Source organism: Dermacentor andersoni, chromosome 3 (genome assembly GCF_023375885.2).
Source record: "Dermacentor andersoni chromosome 3, qqDerAnde1_hic_scaffold, whole genome shotgun sequence".
Lineage (NCBI taxonomy): Eukaryota > Metazoa > Arthropoda > Arachnida > Ixodida > Ixodidae > Dermacentor > Dermacentor andersoni.
Window position 1 is genome coordinate 230244954 of NC_092816.1, and position 22450 is coordinate 230267403.

The following is a 22450-nucleotide window of genomic DNA, read 5'->3' on the forward strand; positions in this document are numbered from 1 at the left end:
CGGGAGTGATGTATTCTAAAGCATAGTTTATAGGTTTTATTTGGATATGATCAATGTGAAGAGCTTTCCTATTTTTAAGGTTCATGATAGTGCTAAATACCCCAAATTCACTAGTGGGATTGAAAAATAAGCTGTTAGAAACGGAAAGAAACAATGACGTATCAAGCCGAGTTTGCTGTGGCACGGTCATACTTGCAAAATACTTATTAAAATGGTTTGCGAGTACTAAACCTGAAATTTCATTGCTATTATAGATTATCTTGTCTGGTGAGGTAGAATGCTTTTCGCGGCCAAGAACATTATTGATAATGCTCCACAAGGTTTCAGGATGTTTACTAGTAGAGTTTGCAAACAGATGCTCATGATAAGCATTCTTAGCGCGTCTATGTTCCGTATTTAGTTTGTTTCTCTGCTTTTTAAACAGTGTCAGCGTTTCAGGAGAACGTGCTGTAAGAAATGTACGGTACAGTTTATCGTTGTGTTTTATCATTTTAAAAAGTTCCTGTGTAATCCAGGGTTTTCTTATTTTTTTGGATTCCTTGATCTTCTTGAAAGGAAAATGTATGCTGTAGATTTGTATAAACGCTTAAATAAACTTGGAATACGCGACATTTACATCACTTATTTCGTATAGGAAAGACCAGTCATAATTGCAAACTGTGCGTTTAAAAAGATCCATATTTCTATCAGTCATATCTTGTGTAGTAAACACATGTGACTCTGAACAAATTTTTCACGCAGTGGCACGATATGTCATAAACACGGGACAATGATCACTGACGTCCGACGTTACTGTTCCAGTATGCTCTCCGACAGTGTCAATATTCGTGATAAGAATGTCAAGACATGTAGACGAAGACAACGTAACACGGGTTGGTGCGGTGATTGGGTTTACAAATCCCGCACAGCTAAGTCTATTAGTAAAATCTAGTGTAGCAGCAGTATTTTCAAGAAGATTTATGTTAGTGTCTCCCCCGCAGACAAGTCGAAATTCGTTAGCAGATTCCAGTAAATTATCAAAGAAATTTAGAAAGCCAAAAATATTTTCATTTGGCAGGCGATATACGACTGAAATTATGTCGGAGTAATGTTTAAGCGTTAAAATTTCGTAGTCGTTTGTTGTTTTACAACATTCTGATACTTCTTCACAGTTCCATCCTGACGAGACATAGATTGCTACAACCTCTCCTCGCCTATCAGTTCGATTTAAAACGCAATCAGCATAGCCATCAAGGCACAGCCGAGCACTGCTGTCATGATACCATGGTTCGCTTAGCATAATGATATCGAACTTGAAAGAAAACAGATTTTAAAAATAACCAATAATTTCTTGTTTGTTGACTGCAGATCCAGCATTCAAGTGTATAACGGAAATGCTAGAGTTAGGTTGTAATTGTAAACGAAGCGGTAAGGTGAAATCGTAATATTCCATGGCAATACTTAGTGAGCGTTCCCAGTCGCGTCAGAAACAGCAGACGTAATCCTAACAAGATCGCGTTCTTCCGATATTTGCACAGCATCAGAGGTATCACTTTCCGTTGCATAGATTTTCCCGTTGCTGGTCCACACAGATTTCCATTTATGCTCACATTTCCTTTTCACTGCCATACCAAGCAGCCTCTTTAGCGCTGGACACAAATGCTCTTTCATGTAAACGGGGCATGTGGATTCCAATCGTAGGTTTCTGTTCGTAGTTATTGTCTTCTTTGCTTTCTTCAAGGTGGCGTCCCGTTTAGCTCTAGATTTAAACTGAACGACAATGTTTCTTTCATCCGGGTTGCGTGTTGGAACACGGTGACAACACTCAACGTCAGATGAACTGATTGGCTCATGGATTGCAGTGCCTATATCAGACAAAATAGTAGCAAGGTCCTCATTTTCTTTTTTTACAACGCCCTGTATTTCCAGATTAGCGTTTCGTGAGTACTGCTCCGAATGCGTGAGTCGCCTTTCAAGTTCACTTGCTTTTTTTCCAGAACAGCACAGTTAGCTCGCAGTTCGTAATTTTCCTTTGCCTTACTTGCATTCTTTGAGAACTCAGAATGAAGCTTTTGACTCATTTCCTCGATTGACTCATGCAAAAAGTCGATACTCTTTCTCATTTGGCGTTGCTCATTGCGCACCTCCCGGATCTCATTCCTAAGGTCCCGTTCTGATGCATCTTTGAAAGCTTTGAATTCTTGCTTAATTTTTTTGAGCAATCCAGCTCTTATCTCTTCCTTCAGCTTTGCGAGTTCCTTAGCCATATCGGCAATCCTAACATACAGCAACTGATGCGCGAAACAAGCAAATACATACTCAAACTAGGCAGTGGCAACGACACTGTATGAATATAAATGCAAATGTATATGTACAATGGGCATTAACCTGTAGTAAGAACAAGCAGTAGCCTTTAGCAGAGCGCCAAGCAGCGTGGTCACCACTGCCATGTGAAAGGACGGGTGGCTGGTAGTCTGCTTTTATAGCAAAAGCGGTATCGCAAGATGCCGAGATATTCCCTGGAGCTGATGATAGGCACCACGCCTCCTGGTGGCAGCCAGTCCAAAAGCTACGCCTTCCGTGCTTGCGCTGACTACGGCGATGCACGTGACGAAGACCGCTTCTTTCCAAAACGTCGGAATGCAGCTCCAGCAGAAACGGCGATCTGTAGTAAGAACAAGCAGTAACCTTTAGCAGAGCGCCAAGCAGCGTGGTCACCACTGCCATGTGAAAGGACGGGTGGCTGGTAGTCTGCTTTTATAGCAAAAGCGGTATCGCAAGATGCCGAGATATTCCCTGGAGCTGATGATAGGCACCACGCCTCCTGGTGGCAGCCAGTCCAAAAGCTACGCCTTCCGTGCTTGCGCTGACTACGGCGATGCACGTGACGAAGACCGCTTCTTTCCAAAACGTCGGAATGCAGCTCCAGCAGAAACGGCGATCTGTAGTAAGAACAAGCAGTAATCTTTAGCAGAGCGCCAAGCAGCGTGGTCACCACTGCCATGTGAAAGGACGGGTGGCTGGTAGTCTGCTTTTATAGCAAAAGCGGTATCGCAAGATGCCGAGATATTCCCTGGAGCTGATGATAGGCACCACGCCTCCTGGTGGCAGCCAGTCCAAAAGCTACGCCTTCCGTGCTTGCGCTGACTACGGCGATGCACGTGACGAAGACCGCTTCTTTCCAAAACGTCGGAATGCAGCTCCAGCAGAAACGGCGATCTGTAGTAAGAACAAGCAGTAACCTTTAGCTGAGCGCCAAGCAGCGTGGTCACCACTGCCAAGTGAAAGGACGGGTGGCTGGTAGTCTGCTTTTATAGCAAAAGCGGTATCGCAAGATGCCGAGATATTCCCTGGAGCTGATGATAGGCACCACGCCTCCTGGTGGCAGCCAGCCCAAAAGCTACGCCTTCCGTGCTTTCGCTGACTACGGCGATGCACGTGACGAAGACCGCTTCTTTCCAAAACGTCGGAATGCAGCTCCAGCAGAAACGGCGATCTGTAGTAAGAACAAACAGTAACCTTTAGCTGAGCGCCAAGCAGCGTGGTCACCACTGCCAAGTGAAAGGACGGATGGCTGGTAGTCTGATTTTATAGCAAAAGCGGTATCGCAAGATGCCGAGATATTCCCTGGAGGCACCACGCCTCCTGGTGGCAGCCAGTCCAAAAGCTACGCCTTCCGTGCTTGCGCTGACCACGGCGATGCACGTGACGAAGACCGCTTCTTTCCAAAACGTCGGAATGCAGCTCCAGCAGAAACGGCGATCTGTAGTAAGAACAAGCAGTAACCTTTAGCTGAGCGCCAAGCAGCGTGGCCACCACTGCCAAGCTACAGGGAGCTACAGAAATGGAACTTGATGCTATGCGTGAATCAGTAGCGATAGACAAACTTTTGTTTGAAATGCTCCTGAGGTTTTTAGAAAAAGAAAACATTAGCTTGAGTTGCTTGTGGTCAACTAGGTTTATGGGGCTCGTTTCAAAAAATACTCTGCAAGTGGAGCCCTTACAACCTCGCCTTCACCAGTGCATGCATCAGTGTTATGCAATGCCTGCTTGTACAGCTCGTTGAAGGTGCAGACATCCTGCATCCACTGCTCATCCACATAATCTCGGAAGGCTTCGCAGATGTCGTGTAAAGTGCCGGGCGCCCTAATGGCCCACTTGACATTTGACAGTCGGCATTCCATCCCCTTCATAATGAGCCTGAAGCGTGCCTTCGCTCGACCGAACGCATTTTCCACAATTCGCCATTACTTTGACAGGTTGTACTTCAATATTGCTTGCTTGGAATCACTTGGGGTATTCACATACGGCTTCACTAAATGCGTTGTCAGCGGAAATGCTTCGTCATGCAGCATGATAGGTACTACAGGCGTTCCTTGAATCACTGACACTGAAGAGTTTAAGTGACCGCTCTCCACAACTCTCTTCAACCTTGACCGGCCGTAAAGATGGGTGTGATGGCATGTATCCGGGCTACCCACGTTCAAGTACAGGAAGCGGTAGCAGTGGTCTGCAACTGCAGGCAGTATGACGCTGTACGGTGGAAGAAGAAGAAGCCGAAGGGAGCGGATGCACTTCACGCCGGCTCCGTCTTTCGTAAATGATTTCGCAGTGTTTTTGCAAAATATCTCTGATTTTGCACCATCATCTCCCGCAAGTTATCCTGACTCTACCGATATTCGTCTTCAAGGTGGGAACTGCTTTTTCACCGCTTTATTGGACCATTTCTGCCGAGCCACTGCGCCGCCGAGCTAAGCTTACTGCTAAGCTTAGTGCCCCGGCCGCTACGTGAGCCGCAGTTCCGGCTGCGCGTCAAATTTCTTCAAGCCGCCATGGAAATACAAGTTGAAGGAACTGATATCTCACCCACCGAGATTTCCGAAGAAGCAGGACGGTGCACCATTGGCCCGCGCGAACGACTTTCCCCTTGGGGCAAGCGCGCTAACACTAACATTGCATCAGCCTCCCAAACCGGCGTTGGAGGCACGAACAAGGCGCAGCGAGGCCCGCACGCTCACAAGCAGCAAGTTATGAAGGCAGGGAAGATGCCCACCCTTCCACGTGATCACCACAAAGTAGTTATCAGGCCACGGGGCGGCTTGAACGTTGCAACAGTCGGGGTCGTCCGCCTCGCTTCGGCCCTATATAGGGCAGCAAACGTATCTCCACAAGACGCCACGGAAGACATTGTCTGCCCAAATATGCAGCAAAACATCATCGTTGTGAGTACCCCTCACTCTCCTAATGCAGAACGGTATCGCCGACTCGACAGCTTTGAGGTTGACGGACACCAGTTCGAGATACGGGCATATGAAACTGCGCCCGACTATACAGTCAAGGGAGTCGTCCGAGGCATTCCTCTCGAAGAAGACGCGAAGGACATTCACCTCAATATCGTCAACAAGAGGAACCCGAATGCCTTAGCGGCCAAAAGACTCAGCAAGACCACGTCCGTCATCATCGCCTTCGATGGTGGTCGAGTACCAACGTGGGTCTACTACGGGGGTGCTATGCTCAGGTGTACCTTGTACAGAAAGCAGATTGACGTCTGCCACCTGTGCGGACGCGTCGGCCATCGCATGGACGTCTGCCCGAACCCCCAAGACCGTGTACGCAGAGGCTGCGGAGCCTCGAACCCAGACCCCAATCACACATGCACGCCAAGGTGTCACCTTTGTGGGGGAGCGCATCCCACTGCGGACAAGACCTGCAAGGCTCGATTCAAGACCCCCTATCTTGTTAAGAAACGGCGCGGAGACCGACAGAGGGCAGCGGCGGAGGCCGCCCTCGAGCTACAGCAACAGAACTACGATGAACATTTCCCACCTGCCTCCCGCTCCCGCTCTCGAGGCCGGGCCCGGTCTCGCTCGGCTGCGGGGCCTCCATCCCTCCGGCAGAGCAGGTCTCGAAGCCGGGCACGCAGCAAAACCCCCGGGCCGAGCCGTGGCCGTTTGAGCTCTCGGCGTCCGAAGCAAGCCGGCCAGCAAGATTCGGACCTACCTGACAAGGTGAGCTGGGCATATGCGGTTAAGGCCTCGCTGAGACGCAAGGCTCAGGGAGCTACTGCCTCAGAACCCAATAATAGAAGGGACCCTAGGCATGTGTCACTAGAAGCAATGCAGCGCGAAAACGCACAATTACGGACGGTTGTGCTACAATTAACCGAATAAATTCGAGAGATTAAACAGTCAATGGCGCAGACATTTATACCAAAACCTGCTTTAGTCCCGACTCCGGTCACGAACGGTAACGACAGTGCGGCGCCGCCCACAAAGAAACGCGCGGCGGCCAGTTCCGAGTCTCAACAGCTCGAGAACCTCGAATCAGCAGTAAGTGATTGGCGCAAAACACATGTCACGATAAATGACTGGCGGAAAGAACAAGAAGAAATAAGGAAGCTGCTTTCAGAAATTAAAACCGGGATCCGCAACATCGGCGTTGCGGTCAATAAACTCACTGCTCGAACATACAGGGTTGAAACCCATATAGACAAAATCGAGACTCACATAGGCCTTCGCTCAGGCATGGAAATGATGCCCACCATGGGCCCTACAGTCATTCACCCTAGCCTCATTTCAGCACCACGATGGCAACGAGCTCGTGGTGTGGCAGTGGAACTGTCGGGGCTTCACTAAGAAGCAACCACTGCTGCAACAATACGTCCGACACGCGCAACCCAAACCCGACATCATAATGATACAAGAAACAGTAGGTACCGTACCAAAGCTTCCAGGTTACACTGCGAATGCCTCGCCTATTCCCGTTGATCGCGGACTTGCAATCTTAATTCGGAAAGGCATAGTAGTGCAAGAACACAGCGTAAGCGGCACACATGCGGAAAACATGCTTGTAGAGCTCCTTCCCAATAGAACACGCAATCACAGTGTATTTCTCCTCAACGTATATAGTAATCCGGCTCACTCACGGGCTCGTTTCCTCTTTCTGTTCCGAGGGGCGCTTGCCTTGGCGGGCGCAAACCCGTTTCTGGGGGAGGGGGGGAGATTTTAACGCCCCGAACGAGGCCTGGGGCTATGGCTACACTACCGCCAAAGGTCGACGCCTGTGGCAGGACCTGCATGATACCGAATTACCTCTTATTACCGATGCCACGGCGCCGACCCGCACGGGCACCTCTACGGCACGGGACACGACACCAGACCTGACGGCGGTCCGTAACATCCCTCAACCAATGTGGCGCAATACCTTTGAAGATCTCGGTAGTGACCACATGACCATAGAAACACGAATTCCTCAGGCGGGTACACCCCCTTTTCTTAGTTATTCAAATGGACGGACTGGGACAAATTCCGAAAGCAGCGAGTGGAACAGAGAGGTGAGGAGAACATCGATGACATCGAGGCATGGATGCAGACGCTCAAGGACATGAACAAGGCGACGCAGACGGTCGCACCCGAAGTCCAGGTTGACAAGATCGACAGCCGACTAGCCCACCTGTGGGAAGCCAAGACATCACTAAACGCAAGATGGAAGAAGCAAAGGCACAACCGAAAGCTTCGTAAGAAGATAGCACATATCAATCGCCAGCTGGAAGAACATTGCCGGACCTTAAGCCGCCAACAGTGGTATGACATCTGCAACGCAGTCGATGGGCAGCTCCACAATGGAAGCACGTGGCGTCTCCTTCGTCACCTCTTGGGGGAAACGCAGAGCAAGTCTGCTCAGCGAGCAAACCTGCAACGCCTTTTGCACAAGGAACAGGCTACCACGAGTGATCACCAGCTTGTGACACGCCTGCTAGCCAAGTACTTCCCTCAATGGCCCGATGGTCAACACGGAGAATACACTGGAGAGACAAATGTGACACTCGATGAAGAATTTCACGAGTCAGAGATCCGCGCAGCTCTCCACGACCTTAATGGCAAATCAGCACCTGGTCCCGACAAGGTTACGAACAAGACTCTAAGAAACCTCGATGATGCCTCGATAACCGCTCTTACGGCATACATCAACAAATGCTGGCGAGCAGGTCGCATCCCAGAGGCGTGGAAACGCTCTAAAACAGTCCTGATACCGAAGCCAGGCAAGCCGTCCAGCCTCGATCACTTGCGGCCCATTTCCCTCACATCCTGCGTTGGCAAGGTGATGGAGCACGCGTTCCTCTCCCGCATCAACCACCACCTCGAGGACACTGGAGCCTACCCACCCACTATGGTGGGCTTCCGGTCACACCTCTCCACTCAAGACGTCATGCTCCAGCTCTACCACCAGATTATCAATGACCCAACTAGTGGCAACCGGGCCATCCTCGGCCTAAATCTGGAAAAGGCATTTGACAATGTAGCACATGCAGCAATCCTGAGCCGCATAAACAAGCTCAACTTGGGTGAGCGAAGCTACAACTACGTCAGAGACTTCCTGTCGCGCCGCACAGTCACCCTCATGGTCGGCAGCATGACATCCGACGAACATACACTAGGAAGCACCGGCACTCCTCAAGGATTGGTCATATCCCCGCTCCTTTTCAACCTCGTGATGCTGGGTCTCCCGGCCTACCTCGACGAGATCGATGGCCTCCATCACGCCTTGTATGCAGATGATATCACCCTGTGGGTCAACAAGGGCAGTGACGGTCAGATAGAATGCACCTTACAAGCAGCGGTCTCTGCAGTCGAAACCTACCTCCAAGACACAGGTCTCCGACTATCTCCACTGAAATCGGAGCTGCTCGTCTACCGCCCGCGCCGCCGGCCCAAGCCTACAGCCGAATCGCACCAATGTGACGACATAATCCTCTATACGCAAGACGGCTCCTGCATTCCCCGAGTCCCGAAGATACGCATCCTAGGCATGCATATAACAGCCAACGGGTCAAACATAGAAGCTATTCGCAAAATCGAAGGCAAGCTTACAGCGGCTACCCGCCTGATCAAACGCATTACAAACAAGCACACGGGCATGAAGGAGGACAGTGTCATGCGCCTCATACACTCTTTCGCAATCAGTCACATCACTTATGTGGCTGCCTTCCACAACTGGAATGTCACTGAAAGGGAGGAAATCAACACCCTTATACGCAAGACTTACAAGATTGCCCTTGGCCTACCGGAGTCCACAAGCACTGCTCGTCTGCTACAGCTGGGGGTATACAACACGCTTGAGGAAATCGTGGAAGCGCAATGAACCTCTCAACTCGAACGCATGTCTCTGACAGCCACGGGCCGGTACATCCTGCAGAAACTCGGCTTCAACTACCACGTCCAACACGGTCAGAAACAGGTCATTCCCCCCGACCTCAGCGACATGCTGCTTGTCGCCCCTAAACCTCGAAACATGCACCCCGAATTTAATCGGGGCCGACGCCAGGCCCGTGCCAAGACACTGCTGCGCTCCTTGGGTGGAAAGAGGACTACGCGCTTTGTAGACGCCGCAGAATACACACGAGAACACCGGTTCACGGCGGTAGTCGTAGACGTTAGCTCCCGGCTTACACACGCGTGTAGCGTCGCAACGGAATACCCCGAAACAGCGGAAGAGGTAGCGATTGCGCTTGCGCTTACCGACCCCCTCTGCGAGGTAGTCTTCAGCGACTCACAATCCGCAGTTCGCAACTACGCGCGGGGGCGCAGTTCCTCCGAAGCTCTCCAGATTCTAAGGAAAGCTGGTCGACAGCACTTCGATAACACCGCGATCATATGGTTTCCAGCGCACGTCGCCACCCCCACCGATGAAGGCCTCATTAACTTGAACGAGGTAGCACAGCGCTCTGCGCGAGAACTGACCTGCCGCGCAGAATCGGAGACCACCTCTTCGAGTTCGGAACTCCTGGTTCAAAACCCGCGAGAACGCCTGGTCAGGTACAATGACATCACCAAGCACTACCAGCTAGGCAGGCGGTTGCTGCCCCCACCTCACCCTATGCTGAAACGTCGCCAGGCAGTTATCTGGCGACAATTGCAAACACAAACATTTCCCAGTCCGATGCGATTGCAGCACATTTTCCCCGCGCAATACCCGACTGCTATTTGCAAATTATGTCAGTTAACTAGAGCGACGCTGTCACACATGTTGTGGGAGTGTTGGGTTACATCAGCTACAATGGCAGTAGCTCCGGAGGCTCTTGCGTCGAAGTGGGCCGCCGCTCTGCGCAGCTCCAACCTCAAGACACAAGAGTGGGCTGTCCAGCAAGCCCGAGAGGCGGCGACGAGGCAAGGCCTCAAAGTCCCCTCATGGGAGACCTGAGCCCGGGTCGTCAAATTTGCCGGACTCAAAATAAAGTTGTTTCCATCCATGACGCTGTACCTGCATCTAAGAAATGTTTGCAAGCGGTGTGCAGAAATTGCCTGAAGTGAAATTAAGGATTTAAAAATTCTTTTATTATCAGGTTTTAGGATACTAGCAGCTGCATATATTCAAATATTTGAAATTGTACAGGTTCTTAAAGTCCCGAATTTTTTGCCTTTAAACAAAACACTACTAAACAATGGCTTTTAAAATAAGAAATTGTCATTGTGTTTGGGTACTTTCTTTCCATAACGTAAACAAATCTGCTGAGGATAAAGTTTGTAGGATGTGTGCGCTTTCTGACATTCACCTTGAAAGTGCTCGTGCACATGGGGCGGTGCTCGGAAAGTAAAAAAAAAAACGTAGACCCGGTTATTGGTGTTGTGCAATAATATAATTGATCGAAAAAAAGTGATTTTGATAACTGAAACAAGTTTGGGACTGATAACGAATGTCCGCTGCGCGCATTTGTGAGCTCTTCGTACGGTCAAAATACCCGACCGGATCAAATAAAAAAAAAACAATTGTCGACGCTGAATACAACGTTGACGTACACGGAAGTTCAGATGATTCGATCAATAAATGTTAATTAAAGCTCACCATTTTGTCTATTTCTGTCTTTTCTTCAGGTGGCGGCCGGCCCTGTCTTGAGAGCGATCTGCGTTGGGGCCGAGTCTAGGTGCGTCCGCGGCTTGTAGTTTACTGCGTGCTGTGTATTCTCGGCGCTCACTTTTTGTCGAAGCTATAGACAGCAAGAAGGTCACTTGGCTCGCTGCTGCTTCCGCGTTTCCTCAGGCCAACGTTTTGATAGCGAGTTTCCGCTGTCATCGAGTCAGATGTGTTGATGTTCGCTCGTGTGCGCGTAACACCATGCTTCTTCATTTAGCTAGTGTGCCTATATTTACAAGCTTACACGGCCAATAAAGGTACTATCCTCACTTACTGCCGTCTCCTAATTGGCTGTCGCAATTGTTGCTTCGCCTTTCGGCTGAAACGGCTACTTTTGTGGGAGTGGTTTACCCAAGACTGAAGTCTGCCACGAAGACCAACTGGCTCACTTGAGTGCCGGTGGCAGGGCGAGCTTGTTCCTCACGTCGGCCAGCCGCTGGCCGAAGTAAGGCGTGTCCACGGTGAGCACCAGGGCCGAGTAGCCGGCCTCCTCGGCGCGTCGCACGAGGGAGCGCGTGACGCCGCGGTCCCGGTACACGTACAGCTGGAACCACCGGCGGCCATCCGGCGCCGCGTCGCGCACCTCCTCCAGCGACGTGGTCGCAATGGTGCTGACAATCATGAGCGTGCCAGCGTCGCGAGCAGCTGCACGTTGCAATCGAAACAGCTTTCACACTGCTCCCCCAGTATTTGGTTTATAAGGAAGGGTAATAATGATCATTAAGGCTATGGAGCAGTTTTAAAACTGATGTTGTTCAGACATGTACAAAGAAGCAGCACCTACCACCTACATTCCAACGGTGACCGTAACCTGCAGACCGATGCATTGTTTTTAGATTTCGCGAAGGCATTTGACAAGGTAACAGACCAGCGCATCTTACTAAAACTCGCCGTTTTAAATATGCGCCCTAATATTCTAGGACTGATTAAACAATTCCTAACTAAGCTCTCTCAGTTCATTTCTATCAACAATCAGACCTCCGGCACTCTCCCTGTAACATCGGGCGTACCGCAGGGCTCTGTACTCGGCCCGCTTTTGTTCCTAACATGTATTAATGATGTAGTGTCGTGTAAAATACGTATCTTCGCCAACGACTGTGTAATTAATCGTACTATTACTAACACGTCGGATCAAGCTACCCTTCAAGACGACATTAAGCGTGTCCATGAATGGCGTCGCTTCTGGTTAATGACGCTAAACGCTAACAAATGGAAACTGGTCTCATTTTATCGCCGAAAGAATCCTTTTATCTCGTCCTATGTAGTTGCTAACTCCCATATTAAAAACCATCCAGTCATTTGTGCATCTTGGTGTCACCCTCTGCAGTGACCTTTCTTGGCAAGCACATATTACCGCAATGATATCATCTGCCAACAGATCTCTAGGATTCAAATAACGTCATCTTCGTGATGCACCGCAACACGTGAAACTGCTGGCATACAAAACTCTCATCAGACCTCAACTTGAGTACGCCAGTCCGATCTGGAACCCGCACCTAACATACCTAAAGATGCACTCGGATCGAGGGTGACTTCATCAAAATTTTAGGATTTTAATCAACGCCAAAGGCTGTAATGCAGCAGCTCTAAGCAACCTAGACGAACAGGCCAAAAATATATTAAAACGTATCACTATAATCACAAGGAAAAAGGAGGACTCAAGGAGGACACCCTACTCAGGGTCTTCCAAGCTTTTTTCATCAGTCATATTACTTACACGGCACCGCACCTCAAATGGAGCAAAATCCAAAAGAACGAACTCGACACGTTCATTAGGTCCAGCGTCAAAAGAACAATCGGTATTCCACAGTCCGCTAGCACGGCGAAACTACTCGAACTCGGAATTCACAATACCACCGACGAATTAATCGAAGCACAGTTTATTGCAGAGGCTTTCGTCAACTAAGCCGGACATTAAGATTATTGATGAAGCTGGCATACTCCCTATACAGGCACCACTCGACAGACACCCCCTGTTTAATTTCGCCCGGGAGGGCATAAAGCTTGAGCCCGTACCGAGAAACATCCACCCGATATATAGCAAAGGTCGCCGAAGAGCGCGGGCTGGAACCATCCTTCAACGAATCGATCCTTACGGGGCGCATGCATTCTTCGTCGACGCCGCCAAATACGGCAGCGAATAGAGGTTTGCAGTCTCGGTCGTTGACGCGCCCGAAACACTCCCCTCGTTCATAGGAGGTCACTTTTGTTTGCTTGAAAAACGAATAACATTGCCTACACTGAGCGGCTTGTCGTATCTAATTGGCTGACAAGAGGCGAGGAGAACGCTCAAGTGGAGAGTGATCTGCTGGGGCAGAGCCAGTGCACTGACAATCGATAACCGGATGAACAGGGTGGTGCCAGGGTCTGCAATTGGTCGGCTTTCCCTTACTTAGCTTGTGGTGGCTGGTCGAAAATCGGGACGGCATGCAACGGAAGCCTAAGAATGACGCTAAAACTGACCCTCAGCACAGAAGAGTTGGCAGAATGAGGTGGTAAACGTGCCGAATGTGCTCGAAAATGGTACACGGCCACGCAAGAACCTTTATTATACGCAAATACACTCATGCTCTCCGGCAGGTGCGAGTAGCCAGCGTCTCAGCGATCGGCGGCGGCCATCATTTATTCCTTTCGGAACGGGCAGCCTGCGGCTTTTCCGAAGAAACTTCAGTTTTGTTCGGCATATTAATGCATCTTTAACGCGTACACGTCACTTTGACGCGGTGAGTTTGTGCGGTTTTGTGATGTCGCGTGACAGGCAGGTGAAGTGGGTGCCGCCCGAAAACGTTTTACCAATAGCCGAGGGCTAATGGCGAAGAGGGGTCGAATCAGAAATAACTGTTTTTCTTTTTTCTGTTAAATCATGCATAATCAGTGTGTACACATCATATCAGTTGGGGAGCTATCGTGGTTTTTGTGACGTCGCGTGACAGGCAGGTGAAGTGGGTGCCGCCCGAAAACGTTTTACCAATAGCCGAGGGCTAGTGGCGAAGAGGGGTCGAATCAGAAATAACTGTTTTTCTTTTTTCTGTTAAATCATGCATAATCAGTGTGTACACATCATATCAGTTGGGGGGCTATCGTGGTTTTTGTGACGTCACGTGACAGACAGGTGAAGTGGGGGTGGTCGAAAAAAGTTTTTGACCAATCGTGGAGAGCTGATAGTAGAATTGGAATAGAAAAGTTTGGAATAGTTTTACGTTATAGCGCCCCAGTCATCAACACACATCAAAAAAGCAATTAGAATCTTGCAGTAGGTGCTAGGCGAAACTGCCGCGTTGTTTGCCGACAATAAAAGTGAGTTCCGCATGAAATCGGCTTATTTCTGAAAATTATTTCCCCGAAATGTACTTTGCACGGGCACGTCACGTTTGTGCGACGCGCTCGAAAAGTATCGGCAACACTCCCTATTGCAAAAACCAGCGTCTCCCAGTGCCTTCCGCTGTGAAACCAGCGCGTTTTTTGACATTGCATTGCGCTGGAGACGCTGACGCTCGCTGAGACTCACTGGGACACCAGTGAGAACGCTGGATAAGAGCTGGGTCACACTGGGCGAGACGTTGGTTCCGTTGGCATGACGCTGGGGCCCACTGGTTTGTTCTGTACAGGCGCTGGCGCCCTTTAACGTAAAAAGATTCCAATATGTTTTAACGCGACAGCGTTAAGGAGCTCGTGTCGCAAAAAAGCCGGCGTCGTCGGTGTCGGCGTTGACCGTGAGCGAAAAATTCCGGCATAAAAACAACTTGCAACATGGGCTGCGTGGGAATCGAACCACGGTCTCTGAAGTGTGAGGCGGAGACGCTACCACTCAGCCACGAGTTTTTTTTTTTTTCTTTATTGCCGACTTCAACACGTCAGTTTACAAAATCAGTCCGCGCGAAGAACACAACACGTATGCTAAAAATACGTCACCCTCACTTGGGGTTACGTGATGAGATTAAAATTCACGCATGTGTAGCAAAGCTTCCATTCTTGGAAGCCACTCAGGCACTGGGTCTTGTATCTTGTATCCTTCAATAGCTCTGCTAACAGATTCACAAAAATACTGTCTTATCGGCCTGGCATCAATGTCTGCGTGGCTGACCGCCATCCTGGATCGCCAAATACTGTGCAGGCCCAATATCATAATTCAATGCTTCAAAACGGTACAAAAGCGCCTCTAGTGAATGCGGTGTTGTCTTAGAAACGTGGCGTAAAAAGTTATACTGCGGTGTATATCGGTAATTATGAGCATGTAACTTACAGAAGTTGCAGTTACACGAGTAGCGAAGTACGTTTCCGCTACATTTCAACTGCGCTTTCCGCACACGTAGAGCCATCTTGCGGCAAACACAGAAGACCCCCTTCTCTCAATGTACGGCGCTGCCCCGACAGGTGGCGCGCCACGCGCGCATTGGGGCTGGGCGGGGACCGGTGCGAGGCGCGTCGCGGCCCCGACTCCCTCTTCCCTGACGACGCGTCGCCGTGCTCTCTCACGGGTTGCAGGATCAAGCGTCCTTCCTTTCTTTCTTTAGATCACTATCTATATATCTCTCTGACCGTGCCGATCACGACGTTTGGCTGGCGTAGATCGTTTCCCCCTCCGAGACACCGAGTTCTTTGGTTCGTTCCGCTTGCTCAGGCGCACGTTTCGTTGCCGCGCCGAACGCTGCGTTGCTCGACGCTCACCGCGTGATTGGTGGGTGCAAAGTCCGATGCGGGGCGCCTCGTAAGTGATCGCTGCACCGTAGCGCATTGTCTTACACCCCTTGGCGGGTCGACGGGAACGCTGTCGCGTTTCACTCTTGAAGGCGAAGCTTAAGCGTCCTCCAATTTTTTATTCCAATCTCCTGACGTCAAATTTGCGTAACCGCCGACGCAAGCATCGGGCAGTCACCCGCAGGGTTGTCCGAACCATATAGTTTCATATTAGGATAACTAGAGAGAAATTTGGCGCTGCGATATTTCAACCATCATGGGAATGATGGGAAGTACAGGCTACGGTTTGGCATTTTGTTCACTGGCAAACTAGTCTACAAGTATTTTATGGCAGTTTTGGTTTCGCTCCAAGCGGAATTGCTATAACCTGCAGTGGGACAGTGCAACGTAAAGCTCTCTGCCTTTGTTATGTTGCTCGAAGTGGCAATAGCGCGCTGGGCCAGCGGCTGGGACGATGTTTGTTTGTGTCGCAGCGTCGTGTCGAAGCCCTGACGAGTAAGCGACGGCATCGTAAACGCTGAAAGAACATGCTTTGACCGTTAGGACCTTGGTTTGTTAAGTGTGTTAGGTTTGCACTGTAGCAATACGTGCTTTATAAAACTTCAGAATAGGAAAAAAGAAGGCACTACTGATACAAGATATACAGTTGTACTTCTAGTAGCTTGACAATCAACTTTTATTGACGGCTTCATGATGTATTGCTCGTTTATGTGATCCTTGAAATGCGTGTTCCAGGACTTCGAGAACCCAAACTTACTTGTGCTAGAAAAGGTTGCTGCTTCCTGGCTGTACTCTATTGTCGCAAAATGGGTAAGTGCAAAGCCACACCGTAACGCTTCGGAAGAGGTACGTCAAAATAAAATAAAATGGAGTGTACTCGTAGGAGGCCTCAAGGATCACTGCTAGCAGTGCAGCAGATGTGCTTAAAGGTAATTGAAGATGTTCAGCAATCGTGACAGCCTACGCAGCCTTTCGAAAGAGCGACAGAGTTCGCAAGTGCCTGTCGTCTGCGAGAAAAGTCTCGCGTTCGCAGCGAGCAGGCGTCGCAGTAGACGACATTTGTAGCATTCCTCTCAAGGGCGCAACACTTTCTCACAATACAAAATATTTATTTCCGTACTACCCGGACCTTTACACGGATACATGTAGATTCTGTGAAGAAAGGGCGGACCTACAACATATTGTTTGGGCTTGTCCTCGTACACCCATACAGAATAAAATAATTAAGACCAGAGAGCAGTGGGAGACCGCGTTGCTCAGCTGTGCACCGGAAGACCAACTCAAGGCAATCCAGCAGGCCGAAGATGCCGCCAGGGCCCAAGGGCTCGAGGCCGTCATTTAGGTAGAGGCCTAGGTCTCAAATCTGCTGTGCACAAATAAAGTTTATTCCTGCTCCCTCCTCCATAGATTCTTGATATTTTTATATAAGTACGTGCACGGTTGGTATTGCTGTTGTAAAAATAAACAAATAATTATTCTCGGGCGCTAAATCGGGAACAGAATTGCACAAGAATGCATACCCTGATGTGTCCTGGTGTAAACCATAGCGAAGCGGGCTTCAATCTCGAAGTCATACTAAGCTTATGTAAAGGGTTGAGCATTAAATAAACACTGCAGAAATAAAATTTCATTTTACGCGATAATATTGTTACGGTGAAGGGAAGGAAGAAGTTGGATTGGACTAGAGGAAGACAAAGTCTGGCAGTTGCCTGAACGCCATTAACCTCAGTTGTAAATATACATTATTTTACACTCGTGGGCCTGCTTTCTTCCTGCAACATTTTGGTGTAGGTGCGGGGTGCAATCACGGAACTTCGCAGCGGACGTCATCCAACACAAGCGACAACGCCTCAGCAGCCCGTGCCAACGGTCATCCTCACTCATCCGCGGTACCCAGGGACATTTTGTGGCACCGACAACGCCGACGTCGAGGACTGGCTTGCGATGTATGAGCGAGTGTGCGACAACAACAGGTGGGATCCAATAACGATGCTAGCAAACGTGATATTTTATCTAAGAGGAACTGCGAAGCAATGGCACGACACACACAAAGCTGACCTAACGAGCTGGGATGTCTGCAAAGAAAAAATGCGAGACCTGTTTGGCAGACCTGTCGGTCGTCAGCCTGCAGCAAAAAAAAAAAAAAAAAAACTTGCGTGCCGCGCTCAGACGTCCACAGAATCCTATGTCATGTACATACAGGATGTGCTGGCCCTCTGTCGCAAGGCTGATGACAACATGGCCGAGGCAGACAAGATTGGTTACATACTGAAAGGTATTGCAGACGATGCCTTCAATCTCCTGATGTGTAAGCATTGTGCCACTGTGGATGCAATTGTAAAGGAGTGCCGGCGCTTCGAACAAGCGAAGGGCCGCCGCGTCGCTCAAACTTACGACCGATTGCTTAATACCGACGCGACATCTTCTTGCGAAGACCCGCCGCGGTTCGTTCAGCCCGCAGGACCGGAAGATATCACGCGCATCGTTCGCCGTGAGCTTGAAGCCATGGCTCCCGCTCCAGTTCGTCCCGACTGTCGGGAAAGCGTGCCCGCTATCTCCCTTATACACGCGGTCGTTCGGGAAAAAATAGCAAGTTTGGGCATTCCATCTCTCTGCTCGGTCCGCCATACAAACACCTACCAGATTTCTCCGGCCGCTCGCTCCCAGACACAAAGCTTTCCGCCACCCCGTCGCAACCCAGCTGACTGGCGCACAGCGGATGATAAACCCACCTGCTTTAATTGTTCCGGTATTGGACACATCGCCCGTCATTGCCGCAACCACTGGTCGTCGCCTCTTCGGTGGTCGTCTCCGAGTCACTACCGCCAAGTACCAGACAATCGTACTTTCTCGCCCAATACGCCGACTAGGAACATCAACGTCGATAGTGCTCCACCAAGATCCAGCCGCTCCCCGTCTCCGCAAGATCGTAGGTCCCGTTCGCCTCTCGTTCACCGCTCTTCGTCCCCTTCTGCAACCGGTCGATTCGCTTCGGGAAACTAGGCGGTGCAGCTCCCGGAGGTGAAGCTGCAACTCCGACCCGGCCCACAAATCCTCTGTTGACCCTGCCTACATGTGGAAACCTACTGGACATTGAAGTTGATGGCGTTCCTGTTAGATCTCTCGTCGATATAGGAGCGCAGCTTTCAGTTATGAGCGCTGCTCTCCGCCGAAGGCTCAAAAAGGTTCTGACACCCGCCATATCGGGCACTGTGCGAGTCACCGATGGGAGTACTTCACCTGTACTTGGAATGTGCACAGCACGTGTGACCATCGGGGGCCATTATACCATTGTTCTATTTATCGTCCTTGAACACTGTCCGCACGACCTAATTCTCGGCCTCGACTTCCTTTCGAAACACTCTGCCGAAATTGACTGCTCCGCAGCTGTTGTACAGTTGGATCTGCCGCTTCCTGCCGACGCACCAACTTGTGCTTCACATCGCTTATGTTCTACTGAGTTTGCAAGGCTGTCTCCCCAGGCGGCTACAAATGTCCTCCTGACGCCCTGTCCTCCCGTGCCTTATGGCGAGTACGTCGTGTCGCCGCTTACTGAGGTGGTTTTGTCTCGCAATATTGCCCTGCCGAGCACCTTCATTCGGATCCGTGAAAACTGCACTCGCGTGCCCATCCTGAATTTTGGATTTTCGTCGCATGCGCTGCCACACGGTATCGCCATAGCGCATATCACTCCTTTGGAAGAATTTGAGGTTTCTTCTTTGACCTCTGAATCCTTCCTCAGTACCAACGGACCTTTGTCACCCACTCCTTCGAGCTCAACGCCTGCCGACGATGTTTCTAAGATGATCGCCCCTGACCTTCCTTCCGAGCAAGCAGCAGCTCTTCGCCACCTCCTGTCATCTTATCGGGACATCTTTGATTTGGACGACCGTCCACTTGGCCAGACATCTGTTGTCACGCATCGCATCAACACCGGTGACGCCAGCCTCATTCATAGGCGGCCATATCGTGTCTCCGCCACAGAAAGGGCCGTCATACAGAAAGAGGTAGACAGGATGATGGACAAGGACATCATTGAACCTTCCAGTAGCCCGTGGGCATTACCGGTTGTCTTGGTAAAGAAAAAAGACAACTCGTGGCGCTTCTGCATTGACTACCGTCACCTCAACAGGATAACAAAGAAGGATGTTCATCCCCTGCCTCGCATTGATGACGCTCTTGACTGCCTTCACGGATCCCAATACTTTTCATCAATTGACCTTCGCTCCGGCTATTGGCAGATTAGCGTCGACGAGATGGACCGCGAGAAAACCGCCTTCGTCACACCGGACGGTCTGTACCAATTTAAAGGCATGCCCTTTGGATTATGCAATGCGCCAGCTACATTCGAGCGCATGATGGACTCTCTCTTGCGCGGCTTGAAGGGGTCTACATGCCTCTGTTACCTCGACGATGGGATTGTGTCTTCGCAGAACTTTGAGAGCCATCTGCGTCGCCTCACAACCATACTCTCCGTGTTTCGCAGGGCTAGCCTTCAGCTAAACTCCTCCAAGTGCCATTTCGGTCACCGTGAAATTAACATGCTCGGCCATCTCGTAAACGCCGCCGGAATCCAACCTGATCCACAGAAAGTTCACGCCTTGCGAAATTTCCTTGGACCTTGTTCAACAAACGATGTCCGTAGTTTTCTGGCCGTATGATCTTATTTCCGGCGATTTGCGAAAAATTTTGCCGACGTCGCTCACCCTCTCACTGAGCTTCTTAAAAAAGACGTCTCTTTCTCTTGGGGACCACTGCAGGAGAAAGCCTTCTCTACCCTGATTGAGCGGCTTACAACTTCCCCAACTCTGTCACACTTTGACCCTTCTGCGCCCACTGAAGTATGAACTGACGCGAGTGGTCATGGCATCGGCGCTGTCCTCGCTCAGCGTCAACAGGGCCAAGACCATGTCATCGCTTACGCTAGCCGCCTTCTTTCCACGCCCGAGCGAAATTACTCCATTACTGAGAGAGAATGTCTCGCGCCCGTCCCGTCACGACACTGCCGGACTTTCACCATTTTACCTGTTGTGTGGCCGTGACCCCACCTTGGCCTTTGACACGTTGCTACCTTCCGTGGTACAATCGCCTAGCACTGGTTACGCTCGCGATGCTATGCTATTGACTTAGCCACCCAGGCCCGAGATGTCGCCCGTCATCGCCTCACAGTCTCGCAAGCTTCTCAAAAGCGACGCGACGACCTTCGGCACCGAGACTCCCATTTTTCACCTCGTTCCTTTGTCCTTCTCTGGACGCCTTCACGTCGCGTTGGCTTGTCGGAAAAACTACTTTTCCGTTATTCTGGTGCGTACCAGATCTTACGCCAACTGTCCGACGTGACATACGAGATCGCCCCAGTCGGTCAGCCTTCAGTGCCTCCCAACGTCACCAGCGATGTTGTTCACGTCGCCAGGCTCAAGCCCTATGTCCCTCCATTCAGTGAGGCTCTATAACTTGCACCGGGACGGAGCTACTCCACCGGGAGGGTGATGTTACGGTGAAGGGAAGGAAGAAGTTGGATTGGACTAGAGGAAGACAAAGTCTGGCAGTTGCCTGAACGCCATTAACCTCAGTTGTCAATATACATTATTTTACACTCGTGGGCCTGCTTTCTTCCTGAAACAATATTTTAGTATAACTTCGTTTACTGCGCCGCAACCAAACGTCGCTATTCTAAAGATCGAAGTCAATGCGAAGCCTGTATTTCTCATCATTCTCATGTAGGTTGAGGCAACGCTCAGGAGAACCCCCGTAGACACTAGCGCCACCTTTCCCTCTAGGGTATTTATTTAGAAACTCTATGGTCTGAACAAACCAATCAAACGCTCTCCTCGTTAATAGGAGGTCACTTTTGTTTGCTTGAAAAACGAATAACATTGCCCGCACTGAGAGGCTTGTCTTATCTAATTGGCTGACAAGAGACGAGGAGCACGCTCAAGTGAAGAGGGATCCGATGGGGCCAACCCACTGCACGGAAATTCGATAACTGGGTAAAAAGGGTGGTGCCGGTGTCTGCGATTGGTCCGCTTTCCCTTACTTACCTTGCGGTGGCTGGTCGAAAATCGAGGCCGCATAGAACTGAAGCTTAAGAATAACGCTAAAACGAATCCTCAGTAAAAAAGAGTTGGCAGAACGAGGTCCTAAACGTGCAGAAAGTGCTTGAAAATGTTACACGGCCACGCAAAAAGTTTGATTATACGCAAATAAACCCATGCTCCCAGGCAGGTACGAGTAGCCAGTGCCTGAGCGATCGGCGGCAGCCATCTATTATTCCTTTTGGAACGGGGCAGCCTACGGCTATTCAGAAGAAAATTCAGTTTTGTTCGGCATATTGATGCATCTTTAACGTGTACACGTCACTTTGACGCGGTGAGTTATTGTGAATTTGTAACGCCGCGTGACGTTACAAAACACTTCACCTCACGCGTGACGTCGCGTGAGGTGAAGTGGGTGGAAGCCGAAATCTTTGACCAATAGCCGAGGGCTAATGGCGAAAAGGCGTCGAATCAGAAATAACTATTTTTATTTTGTTCGGTCAAACCATGCATAATCAGCGTGTACATGTCATGTGAGATGGGAAGGTACTGCACTTTTCCTGACGTTGCGTGACAGACAGGTGAAGTGGGGGTGGTAAAAAATATGTTTGACCGAACGCGGAGGGCTGAGTGCGGAATTGGAATTGAAAAGTGTGGAATAGTTTTACGTTATAGCGCCCCTGGCTCTCGCTGCAGTTCACTGGTTCGCACTGGAAACTGCGCTGGTTCTATTTGTGCCGCGCTGGTTACAGTAGGCAAGGACGAGCGCTGCCGAATATAATATGCTTGATACAATTTCATCGCTTGATACTAGACTCTTGCCCTAA

At 50.1% G+C, this 22450-nt stretch overlaps 1 protein-coding gene across 4 annotated transcripts in view; it reads right to left on the bottom strand.

Moving 5' to 3' along the window:
• The window catches only part of LOC126536545 (2-Hydroxyacid oxidase 1-like), a 258247-nt gene that overhangs the window by 186563 nt on the left and 49234 nt on the right, over window positions 1-22450 (bottom strand). For all 4 annotated transcript variants that reach the window (XM_055072769.2, XM_050183569.3, XM_050183562.3 and 1 more), the window contains exon 3: window positions 11280-11535. In XM_055072769.2, the coding sequence (XP_054928744.1) occupies window positions 11280-11535 (256 nt within the window). The remainder of the gene's footprint in view (window positions 1-11279; window positions 11536-22450) is intronic.